General features: G+C 38.1%; 1 protein-coding gene across 5 annotated transcripts in view; it reads left to right on the top strand.

Moving 5' to 3' along the window:
- Positions 1–13,366, top strand: part of ARK2N (arkadia (RNF111) N-terminal like PKA signaling regulator 2N) — a 75,810-nt gene that overhangs the window by 42,955 nt on the left and 19,489 nt on the right. For 4 of the 5 annotated variants that reach the window (XM_067699203.1, XM_067699202.1, XM_067699205.1 and 1 more), the window contains one exon: positions 4,205–4,387. The exons of the other annotated variant lie outside the window; for it this stretch is intronic. In XM_067699203.1, coding sequence (XP_067555304.1) covers positions 4,205–4,387 — 183 coding nt within the window. The remainder of the gene's footprint in view (positions 1–4,204; positions 4,388–13,366) is intronic. 5 annotated transcript variants of the gene reach the window in all.

Here is a 13,366-nt window from a genome sequence, read left to right as displayed (position 1 = left end):
TAGTAAAGAGGAGAGAAGGGATTTATTCTGGGTTTTATTGTATATTACTATAGCCATTGAAATGGGAATTGAATGAGCAAACACTGTATTTGTCCATTTGCCCCACCTTTTCTTGGGCCTAAGACTTAGCAATAGAGAGAGAAGGAGGAGTGGTGTTTCCAGATGTCTCTGGGATACAAGAGGAATTCTGTTTCCTAGATTTGATTAGATTTCATACTGGGAGACTGACAAAACTTGTGTTAGTGCAAGGGCTCTCTCTGTAGGCAAGAATGATGCCAAATATGAAATAATCCCAAATGATCTCTATTTGGCTTTGAAACACTTTCATATGAATACATCCAAGCTGGCATTTCACTTCAAACAAAAATAAAAATACGAAAGCCACATGTGTGATGACCTCATTAATCCCAGCAAAGCATTTACTTAACAAGTGGGTTAATCTATGACCAGTAGAAGGCACCAGCCCAGTCAGTGATGATTTCTCAAAGCTTCTTGCTTGCAGGCTTTGTACAGCAGAGTTTACATACAAAGATAAGCAAGCAAATAATGAAGTAGGGTAGGTGCTAATTATAATGGAAAGGTGGGGCATTGGACCAGTGTTTGAACTATTGTGTTCTGTGTTATGTCTTTAACCTTAACCATAACCCTGTGAACAAACAGTCATACAGTTAAGTAGGCAGGACTTTAACCTACGTATTTGCTGCCAAAAATCTGTGTACTTCCTATGCTGCTCCCAGTCTCATTCTGTATATTTCCCATTCCCTCATCACTGATAACAACTGTAAACTATTCTGGTTTCACCTACGGAGGACTCAAATTTCTCATCTGTAAAATGAGCCTGGTAAATTATGTATTCTGTAGTTCTAAAATTCTGTGCTTTTTGTTGTTAACTTTGAAAAGAGGGATTTGTCAGAGATAAACGTAGTAGAGGATGTTAGGCTTTGGTTTGCTTTGGTTTTTTGTTTCTGTGATTCAAATTTTTTCCATGAGATTTAGAAGAGAACATATTTGAATAAAAGGAAACTAATTCATAAAATTAAACATTTGTCGATAATAATACAGAAGGTTTAAAGTCACACAGGGGTAAACTTCACTGTATCAGGAATGTGTGATGAACAGATACATCTGTATTTTGGTATTTGAAAAGTTAGAACCTGTTTATAGACTAGGAAGTCAGAGAGAGGACACAAACCTATCTAGCATAATATAGACAAGTTGATGTTCTGAAATAAAACATAGTCGGTGGATTGCTTGACCTTTTATTTTTCTTCCCTTGTAATGAGCAGCAAAAATTTCAAGATATTTCAATCAGGAGAAGAAACAGCACTTGGATTAACTACAGACCAAGTAGTTATTAAATAATTGTGTTAAATTTACCTTTATAGAGAGATGCTCTTAATGACTATAGAAAAACTAGTTAAGTTCATCATTATAAATTGATGTTGTAAGATTGACAGATACCAAATGGGAGAATGTACGGTTTGGATAACCTTTTATGTTGTAAACATGGACTGCTTAGTGACTACATTTTAAATTGGAAATGTTTCCATGTGTAATTTTACTTGAAGTGACTATTTTGATGTTTTTGAAAGTCAAAATAATCTTAGTAGCGGTGCAGTTGTTTTAACAATCAGCGAGAGGAAGGACAGTAGCTTCATGTTTATTCCATCCTGTAATGAATTGGTGGAGTCAAACTGGAAGCGTAGCTAGCTGCTTCTGTTATTAATATGCTGAGTTTTTCTAGCTCCTCCTCAGTGGTTTGATTTTATTTTTTCCTTCAAGAGATACTTATTTTAAAAGGATCTTACCTGTCTCTTAATTCTGCTGTGTAGCAAGAATCGTGTTTTTAAAGAATATCACAGATTGTCCCCATCAGTTAGCTAATATTCACACTTAGCGGTTCAAAGTCCAAGCCCTGAGGCTAAGTGCTTTGAACACATCTTATTTAATTTTGGTTTGCTAATAAGTATAAGATGACTTTGGAACACAAGATCCTTAATTGTGGTTTCTTGTTGGAAGGCAAAGTTGGAAAGGCAACCTTTCCTTTACTTTATTAAAGTTGATATAGTACTGACTTGTCATTGTTTGAATATACTAGATATAAAAATTGACAGTGATAATTTATTTTAATTTTTAAGTATAATTAAAATGTGAAAATATTACTGTCTTTGTTTATGATGAATACTAAATTTAAGCTAAGCTATAAGGTGTGCTGTTTGGAAATATGGAAGATACAAGAATGAAGCCAGATAACAAGTTTATGCTTGTATATCCTACTGATGAAGACTTTCAGACAAGTTATTTCCATGGGTAGGTGATGTTACTCTGCATGTACATATACACTTATACTTTTTGCATGATTTCACATGTAGGAGTGGTACAATTTTGACTTGACTGTTGACCTGTTGCCTCAATTTGGTTGTGGTGGGGGGAATGTGAGGGCAAGAGGTTGTGAATGGTATTTGTGATATAAATTTTAAAATAAATCACTATTTTTTTTTTCAAACACAAAACACTTAATAAAGCCCTTTTAAAAATAGAACATTTGGTCAAATAGTCAATATTGTACTTGACCCTCATATTTTCTGCAACCAACTATTTGGACATCACACAGTATCTTATTATTCCATAATAATCATTTTGAAGTCTGACGAGAACTCCATAAATGTTACAGCTTTCTTTTCTTTTTTAGAAAAGAAAAACCTCAGACATGAACCAGGTTTTTGCTATTTGATCTAAAATCCATTACTAACTGATACTGAGGCCACACTCTTGAATTTTATGAACATGATTTACCCTTTTGGGAATTGGAAATTATTCTTAAGTAGTCAACTGAAATTGTCATGATCGTCAGAATTTCATATTGTGACATGTCTGTTCCTTATACGGTGGCACTTAACAACTCATTTGCTTTTATGTTTGGTCATTTTTTATTTTAAAAATGTTGCTACATAAACCTATGGCTTGGGAACTTAGTCTTAAGGGATAAGTACCCCAAGTGTGTTCCATGTTTTGTTTAGTGACAGTTTACACAATGGATGTTTGTATTAAAACAGTAATCCTTCATTGTGTTCTATTTTAATGATTCGTTGGCATATGTATTCCTTCATAGTCAAGAGTTTCATAAAATAGGTCTGTTTAATGTTAATTTGTTGGATTATATTAAGAAATCTTTATGGAAATAAGTGATTTGCTTGCACTTCATAAATAGCTCTTGGGGGAGGAAAAGCATTTTACTTTAAAATGGCAGTAGTAGTAAGGGATGTTGTTTCATAGTTGACTGAAAACTTTATTTTTGCTTTCTGCTTTTATATTAGAAAAGGGTAGCATTTTAAAGCATGTATCTATTTTACAAGCATGAATATTGAATTATTTTAGCATGAATCACTGCAGTATAATTACTTCAGAGCTCAGCTGCCATTTTCAGCTAGTTAGGGTGATTTGGAGGTAGAAGGGATCTCTTTTTTCTAAGAATTTTAACATCTTCCTCTCAAATAACCCATAAGGTTGTGTATCATTTCCTTGGAGTATGAGCTGGTTGTTTTTCTCAGGGAAAATAAAATAGAAATATCCCTCATAAGACATCCAAAGCAAAATCCTGAAGATGGATTTCATGAGCATTGTCTTTTTGTAGCATATTGTAAGATGCATAACATCCCTACTATTATAAAAGAGCTTTACTGGAAATAGATGTCAGTCAAGTAGAGCTCTTAAAGTAGAAAAATATATATTTGATTTTCTTCTCTGAATCTATTAGGGACTTCTAGTATTAGCTACTAAGAGGAAGAAACTAGATTCATTCTCTTAAAATATAAATTGAGCTTAAATTAATAGTTTGCCTCAGTGTTTTTCTTTAAAAAATCAGTTTCACTTTCACTGTAGAGTCTTCCCCTTTTTCTTAATCTTTTGCTCTTTAGGAGAATGACAGGAATTCAGTGTAACTTTTGTTCAGTATATTCTTGTCTTTGTTCTTCATAATAACACCCTTTTTCCTCCTTGCCAAATGTGTCCCTCATCTTTGTAAGCTCGGGTTATCTCTTTCACTTTCATATCCTGTACAAAATATTAGATTGTATAAAGTGCAGCTTTTCTGACCATGTAGAATCATAAGATAAAGACAACTGGCATTTAGGGGGCTCTTAGTTGCAGAAGTATTTTTCACCCCACAAGTTAGATACAAGTATACATTTTCTTTCCTCCCTAGATGGACCTCCAGTTGTAGCTCATTATGATATGTCTGACACCAGCTCTGAGCCAGAAGTGGTAAATGTGGACAATTTATTGGCGGCTGCAGTAGTTCAAGAGCACAGTAATTCTGTAGGAGGCCAGGACACAGGAGCTACCTGGAGGACCAGCGGGCTTCTAGAGGAGCTGAATGCAGAGGCAGGTTGGTCTCCCTCCCCCGCTCCCCCCTTTCTCTGATGGTATAGTATGCATGTGTCCTGGCAGCTATTTTCCTTGCTGAGGAGAGCAGGCCAACTAAGAGACATCTGGCATTAGATGATTGTGGCTTCCAGGGTGCCCTTTATAACAGAAAAGATTTGGGTAGCATGTCATTCGTCTTTCCTAATCACAAGAAAGCAAAAATGAGAATATCTAAGACAGTAATTGTAGGCATCGGTAGATTTCAGTATATGTACTTCTTGAGTTAAAAATGCCTAACATGTAAAAATTACCCAGATGACCTGATACTACCTCCCACCCCCACCCGCAATCCCATCCCCCCTTCTTAGTGGTTTCACTCACTTATGGACCTTACAGTTTGGGGAGGGAGCTGTTACAATTTGCCCTGTGGGGCTGTTGCAGTGCAGTGCTGCACTGTTTCTTCTGCCTCAGTGTGCAGTGTCCCTGTTAATTCCTTTACAGTTGTTCTCATTTTGTCTTTTCCAACTCCTTTCCGTTGCTGTCTCTGTTATCTCAGGAAAATCTCTCTACCTGTCTTACGTTGTTTATCTTGGTTCTGGGATGATTCTTAAGAGTGATATTTTATTCTCTGAGAAACCTATTGCTGTTACCTTTGAAAACCTTGCACAGTGCCTCCAAGTCTCCTTCATTATGTTCCTCAAAACTCTTTCTTCCAACGTTCTTTCTAATTTAAACCTTTTTCTAAAAGTACTAGTGCTTTTAGAAAAGTTTAAGAAAAGAGGTAGAAGGGATTGAGAGACAGACTGCTTATGTAGTGTGTATTTTCTTTAGTGCCATAGAAGGATTATAGTTTTCTAGTTAAATTATAAATTGCGTTGGCTTAATAACTACCTAAAACATTATTTTTATGGGAAATGAGTTTTTATTACAAAAGTAACAGTGGGTTATAATTTAGAACTTTTTATATTTAAATTGTTTAAAAGAGGAGACAGAACTCCACAGATCATTGTCATTAATTGTTCATTTCATAATCTTTGATTGAAACTGAATAAAAAAGTTTCTCTTATTTGTTGAGCTTCTGATTAATTTATTGTGACTAATTTTGGAACAGGACCTGGATTTAGTTTTAACTGTGTTGTGACTGCTAACTGCCTATTTAACCTTGGACAAGGTGATTCTCCTCTGGACTTCAGTTTTTATATGTATAAATGCTTGATTTGCCCAACAAGGATCTTTTAAGTATTTATTAATGTGTATAAGTACTTTGAAAAGAATCAAGTAGTAATACTTTATATCAAAGGGGAGTAGTTTATCTTAATTTTCATCCATTGACAGTTAAGTGATCCGTTCTACTTCAATTTTACTACCCTGTTTCCTTAGTCTTGCCATGAAATGTAGACCACTTTATAGTAAATTCTTAGGAAAAATATGAACAATTACTTTTTGTTATTTTGCTTTTCATACAGAGAATTTTAATATTAGTTTGAACTATATGGAATTGTTAATATTTGACTTTCTCATCTACAACAAATTTAGCAGTTTAATATGAGTTAACCTAAAAGTGCAAGGCTTGGGGTCTTACAGTATCATTAAAGTCACTAGCATTGGGTGGGGGGGGGAGCATCACATTTTCAGGTTCAAGTAATTGTTAGCTTGATTATTTAAAAATACCACTAGCCTTTGGTGCTTAGCTCTAAGAAATAAAACATGGCAAAAATATTTGAGGAGGGAAACAGCCCCTCTCTACTCCAAAGCTCCCCTGAATTTGGTATTTAATGTCTGGCATTCCTGTGTATTCCTCCATACTTCTGCTGCATTTGTTTTGTATCTGTAAACAAGCATGTTTTAATACTAATTAGTATTACATAGAAGGCAATCATTTGCAACTTGCTTTTTTAGTTCAACATGTTGTGAAGTTTATTCTTGTTGATGTGTTGCTATAGTTCATTTACTTTTCACTGCTATTTAGTATTCCAGTGTATGACTATATCATAATAGACTTACCCATTGTCTTCTTGGACAGTTAGGGTACTATTCCAAATGATGCTGCCATTGACATTTCCTGTACATGTCTCTTGGTACATGTGTAGAGAAAGCACATGTGTGTGCTTTCTCTATATATTACAAATCATGTGTAGATCTTTGTATATTGTAGGACATGGACATCACTGTTCAAGAGATCCCCATGATATTTTCTTATGAAGCCATTTATTGTCTCATTCAAAGTTTTGGGTTTTTTTAATATCTAACATGCAGGTCTGTGAGTAATAAATAAAACTTAATAATACACTGTAGTCTTGATGTAATTATCATAGTGGGAACCCATCTTGTGAATTTGAATATACTTACTATATCATAACAAAATGTTCATAGAATTTATTCTCAATTGCCAGTTTATAGTTTTGATACTTGGGAGTATTAGTATCAATTAGATGGTCATTCTTGAGTTTGGAGTTTAAGATAAATGTTGTAATGGTTAATCTGAGTTTTCCTTCTCTCCCTCCCAATAAAATAAAAACCCAGTCACTGAACTAATTAATTAATAGCAGCAGTGGCTAACTGATAGCAGCATCTCAGACCAGGTCTACAGTCCCACTCCATTTAGAATCACATAAGCAATCATTAGGGATAGAGTAGCTTATCTCTTTTTCTAAGCAATTAGATGATGTTCTTGTATGCAAAATAGTTTTTACTGTTTAGTTTTAGTTTCAACCAAGGAAAAAGAGTTGAAATTAGGAAAGCCATTGGTCAAGAAAACTTTCTGACCCAGAAAACTTTCTGACCTTTCCATTTCAGCTCTTGCCATATGTTTACTCCTTCTCACTTGATGCTAGAAGTGGACAGTATAGTGGGTGGCAGCCTGCTGCCAGCAAACAGCCTGATTTTGAACCAGCAGAGCCACTTGCATACTGTGTGACTTCAGGTAAATTATGTAAAGCCTCAGTTTTCCCTATCTACAAAACTTGGATAAAACTAGTATTCACCCCAAGAGGTTATTATACTGTTATGTGGAATAACATATAATGTGATTCATATAGGATGAAGTACACAGCAGGCCCTCAGGAATGCTAACTGGCATTATGTTAATACATTTATGCTGAAGTAGGCTAAGGAAGTGATTTATGGACCCAGTCAGTGGATTTCTAATTTATTCTCCTGCCCTGGAATGAGTTGCTCTTGCTGCAGTATTTCCTAAACTTTACCTGAGCATAGAAATTACCTGGAGTGCTTATAAATATTCAGACTCCTAGATTTCTCCCTGAAAATCTTGTAAATAGATCTGAAATGGTGTCTGGGAATCTGTTTTTAATAACTTTTGCATCGGACATGTTTAGGAAACTGTACCAGTATATCTGAAAATAGCTTGATTTTTGCTTATTGCTAATAACAGCTCACTGTAAACATAAATGTAGATGAGGCTAAAAGAAGCAGAAGTCTGAAGTACTCTTGGTGTGGAAGGCTTATAATTATTACACTAAATTTATTTATGTATTTATGCCCCCGGAAATTAAAAATTCTAAACAAATGATCTCATTTTTTCCATCAGCCTTCTTATTAAGAAGGTAGACTATGAGCATTTTCCCCATCCTTAAAATAGGTCTGGTAATCTTGATTTGTCCATAATACAAGCTTAGTTGTAGTGAAGAGAAAAAAATCTTGGGTTTCCTGTTCTTAGAGTAGGGCTTTTTATGATCAGACCAAAATGACCATGTTTCTATTGTTAGCACTATTATTTTTTAATATGTTTGTTTATTTATTCATGGCTGTGTTAGGTCTGCATTGCTGCGCGCGGGCTTTCTCTAGTTGCAGTGAGTGGGGGCTACTCTTCGTTGCTGTGCGTGGGCTTCCCATTGTGGTGGCTTCTCTTGCTGCGGAGCACGGGCTCTAGGTGCGCAGGTTTCAGTAGTTGTGGCGTGGGGGCTCAGTAGTGGTGGCTTGGAGGCTCTAGAGCGCAGGCTTCGTAGTTGTGGTGCATGGGCTTAGTTGCTCTGCGGCATGTGAGATCTTCCTGGATCAGGGCTCGAACCTGTGTCCCCTGCATTGGCAGGCGGATTCTTAACCACTGTGCCACCAGGGAAGCCCTCTATTGTTAGCACTTTAAAATCATTGTATCAAGTCTTGTGAAGGAGATCAAGTTTCCTCTTGTTCAGCTGGTACATGTGGACTGTAAGATTTTAGATTTCTGATCTCCTTTTCTCCCACTTTTTAAAGTTTTTAATATTTTTGTTGAAAAAATTTAACACACGGTAATAATTTGTTTGCTTTAAAGCTAAATGAGTAGTGATTTAAGATAGTAATCTTTTTTATACCTAGCATGCCACTGTCATCCAGTATGTAATAATTTTATATACTTCAAATAGTCTTAGGACTAGTTCTTAGTAGATATATGATTTAAAAAGAAAATGTTTGCCATGATAATTTAATTACTACCTTTTCTACTTTCTGATTTATTTATGTGTTGAAAAGATCTGTAGTGGGAGGACAAAAATTTAAAATTTTCTTATAGAGTGAAAGCAGTTATCTTTCCAAAGAGCTACACAGGGAAAGACCTACACAGAGACGGCCAGATGCCACAATAACTAAATATAAATCCTCTGCTTTATTTTCAGTTTAATATATGGTAATTGTGGTATTTACACTTTTTCTACAGAGCTTATTCTTGTTCTAGAATAGGAGTAGATTACTACCACTGACAGTATTTGAAGAACCTTATAACATCTTTGACTCACTTTTGTGTATGCTTTAGGCACTGCTTTGCCATTGGATTCCTTTGAGGTCAAGGGGGGCTGGTGCAGTGTGCATATGGCCCAAAGGCCAGAAGAGTGTTGGGCTCTGCACTAGAGCTTCCAAAAGAATGTGTGACTTGCTGAAGAGGGTTACATTGAGAGAAAAGGACTAATTGTCCTGGCTCTGAAATAGAGGAGGGGATGCATTCCTGGCTGTTGGAGAATGCCATGGTGTCTCTTACAGAGCATGGGATCCCACAGATTTTGGTGTAGATCCCAGCTGACTTGTTACCTGAGTGGCACATTTTATTTAATGGCTCTGAGAGGAAATGTGGTAGAACACTCACACCATTAGTCTAGAGTTGTTAACACTCACCAGGAAATTTGTTTGTACCTTCCCACTCCACCTCATTCCCCCGCCCTGCCCGCCTCCCCTGTTTTATCTTGTACTGACTTTTAGACCAAGCAATAAAGATAATGGCTACAAGAGCAGACCCTGATTTTAAGTGATCAGTTTTAGAGCATCATACAGGTTCTTTAACAATACTAAATGCCAGCAAATTTGGATTATAAATTTTATGGCCAAAAGTGCACCGCCAAAATGGTTTGGATTGATCTGATAATGTAAAAGCAATGTGTAAATTATTAGTTTCTGAATACATAATGGATGAATAAAGTTAGAAGAATCTTAAATTTGGGTGATGCTTAACTTGCTTTTTTTTAAAGATTTTAAAAAATATATTTATTTATTATTATTTATTTTTTGGCTGTGTGGGGTCTTCGTTGCTGCGCGCGGGCAGGGGCTACTCTTCATTGTGGTGCACAGGCTTCTCATTGCAGTGGCTTCTCTTATTGCAAAACACAGGCTCTAGGCACGTGGGCTTCACTAGTTGTGGCACGCGGGCTCAGTAGTTGTGGCTCGCGGGCTCTAGAGCACAGGCTCAGTAGTTGTGGTGCACAGGCTTAGTTGCTCCGAGGCATGTGGGATCTTCCTGGACCAGGGCTCGAACCCGTGTCCCCTGCATTGGCAGGCAAATTCTTAACCAGTGCACCACCGTGGAAGCCCCTGCTTTTCTTAAGATATAAAATTATGAGCAAAAGTTAGCATAGTAATTTTTCATTTCGTTCCTCTTTAAAAAAGAAAAAGGCAGAGTGATGATATTTCCTGATCTGAATTGAGGCTATGTAGGTGATAGGGTCAGGATGAGGGGCCTAATCAATGAAGACTCGTTATTTGGAAATATTGATGACTGTGACATTTCACAGAACATTCCACAAATTGGAATTATAAATTAGAACTGTGGAAATAGAGCTGGACACAGAGCTACTAAGAATTAACTAATTCTGTCATGTTCTTGTTGTGTTTTCTTAATTTCTGTTGTTTAAAAGCATTGAGTAATCAAGGAAGAAGAGTTAGGTTATAGCAACCATGACTTCTTACAATTTGCCTTTTCAGTTTGGTTTAATTCAATTAGCTTCTTTATTTTTAGTATGGTTAGGGCTGAGCCCGTTGCTGTGAGTCTGCCACAGGGGGTTTTAAGTATCTCTTGGGGCTCTCTACTCTTTGCTTCTTAGTGAGTAGGCATGGAGAGCTTGGGGGTGGCTGTCCATACAAATAATGAGCATTCATATAATAATGAGTAATAGTGATAGCAGGACTTAAAGTGGAGAGGGGAAGGAGAGAGGGGGAAGAAAGAAAGAAACTAAGTGCCAGTAATGTTTCACATTGAGTGAAACTTCTAGAGTGAAAGGAAAACTTGGAGGATAAGGACTGCTGGTGTTGGTACTTGAGGATGGAGGACAGTAGTTTGTAAGTGATCCTGATCCCCAACTTGAGGTGTAGGAGTCAGAGGCCTGCAGGGGAGGCAGCATTTTCAGGAAAGTCAGGTTTCCACAAGGAGGTGAAGAGAAGGTTCAGTGCCGTTTTCCATAGAGCTAGCACTCCAGAGGGCAGTGGAGTGGAAGAGTTGTAGGAAGGGGAGTAATAGGTGGCTGGGGCAAAGGAGAATAACAACTGAGTAGGGGACAAGACAGACAAATGGATGGTCCCAGAGGGTTGTATATTTTGTGAGTGGCGAGGAGGGTGGAAGTACGTTTTACTTCTCATAACCATTGGTTTTCCTCCTACCTCTTCCTGATGCTTTCTCATTTCGAACTGGCAGCGTTTTTGGACTCATACTGTTAACTTCCACTGCACTATTCCTCTACCTCATTGAACCTATCACCCAGTCCTTTTTCACCTCCCCCTAGCTGCATTTCTTTACCTATCTAGCATATGTTAAGCCCAACTCTCCTTTACCGATATCCTCAGCTCCTCGTATAGTTGGCTTTCCTGTTGTACCCAGCTGGCCAAGTCTGATCTCTGGATGCACACTCACAGCCTTTATCCACACTGGAGATGATTTTTCATGTAGTTGGAAAGTTGTGGGTCATATTAACTTCCTTATCTGCAATCTCATCCTGGCTCTCAGTGCTGCCCAGCACCTTCCTCCTTTCCGTAGGCAGTATTCTTTCTTCACAGTGGCTACTTCACTTTTCTAAGCCGACTCTGCTGCCCTACCCACACCTGTGCTCTGCAGATGGTCTTTCTGCATTCTTCTTTTTTCTTTTTTTTTGCGGTATGTGGGCCTCTCACTGTTGTGGCCTCTTCCGTTGCGGAGCACAGTCTCCGGACGCACAGGCTCAGCGGCCATGGCTCACGGGCCCAGCCGCTCCGTGGCATGTGGGATCTTCCCAGACCGGGGCACGAACCCGTGTCCCTTGCATCGACAGGCGGACTCCCAACCACTGCACCACTAGGGAAGCCCCTTTCTGCATTCTTTACAGATCAAGATTACCTCAGCTTTCTGCCATCAAAGCTATTCTCTGCCTTTTTTTCTAAATATGGCCAGTAAAAATACTACATGCACATACGCATCCCCCTCCCTCAAACCCATATTCCTCTCAGTACCGTCTATTGCCTGTTCCTCCATAGCCAGACTTCTTAAAATGTGTCTGCTCTTCCTTCCCTTCCATTCTTCTTCGGCTTGCTTTGCTACATTAGCTTCAGCCCCATCATTCCTCTGAGGTTCCCCTGGCCAAGGTCATGTATGGTCATCCTTATCACCAATTCTAGTGGCCTCTACTTAGTTCCTCCTCTTACTGGGCCTCTGTACTGGGCATTGTTAAGCACTTCTTCCTAGAAATGCTCTTTTTATGGTGCCCTGGCTTCATATCTTCAGGTTTTCTTTCTCTGTCTCTTGCTGAACCTTGGTGAGCTCCTCTTCCTGTGCCCGTCCCTTAATTATTGGTGTTTATCAAGGTTCTCTTCTAAGCCCCCTTCACTCCTCTGGATGACCTTTATCTCCCCACCTGTTGGGAGGACTTATCAAATCTGTTATTTCCTCTCTAGACCTCTGACCTGAGCTTTAGAACAGTAGTACCTTCAACTGCCTATTGGACATCTCAACAGCACATTATCATCCTAAGCAACCACCCTCACATGTTCATTGGTGCACTGAATGGCACTGTATCCAGTTACCTAAATCAGAAACCTAGGCATCGTTTTTACTTTGCCTGATTCCCAACATTACTCACCCTTTGTACTTAGAGAAACACAATATTTCTCCTTTTGTTTCATTCCTAGTTCAGCCATAGTCATTTCTTACCCAGGAAACTATAGCAGTCTAACTGGTTTCCTTGCCTCTAGTATTTCTTGCCCTGCTACTGGTTCCATTTCCATACTCCAAAAGGAAAAATTTCAAAATACAAAATCAGATCATGTCATTCCTCTACTGAAATCCTTCATTGGCTTCCTACTTCTTAAGGTCAAGTCCAGACTCCTTACGCATGATCTGACCTCTGCTGACTTTGCCAGCTCATTTCTCATTACTTTTTTTTTTTTACTACCATTATCCCAAATCTCACCAAACTTTTATACCCTCAAGGGCACACAGTGTTCCTTATGGTACTTCCCTTCACCTGTGCCTGCTCTTCCCCGAGAGCTCAGTGTCCTTGATTATCCTCAAGTCCAGGAAACATTCCTTTTCTCTGTGCATCCAGGGCATTATTATTTACCTCCCTGTCAGACTAGTTTTCAAGCCATAATGCAGTGGACTGCTTTTTTTATCCCTGACTATACTGTAAGCTCGTTGAGGGTGGAAACTGCCTCCCTTGTTTATTCCCTGTAGTATTCCTGGCACTGAGCACAGTGCACAGCATATCATAAACAAATATTTATTTTAGAAACAAATAGATAAAGTAGACTGTTATAGCTGCGCAAAGCAAGGCTGCTC

This window comes from Pseudorca crassidens, chromosome 12 (assembly GCF_039906515.1).
Source record: "Pseudorca crassidens isolate mPseCra1 chromosome 12, mPseCra1.hap1, whole genome shotgun sequence".
NCBI lineage: Eukaryota > Metazoa > Chordata > Mammalia > Artiodactyla > Delphinidae > Pseudorca > Pseudorca crassidens.
This window is presented reverse-complemented; position numbering and strand designations above follow the sequence as displayed.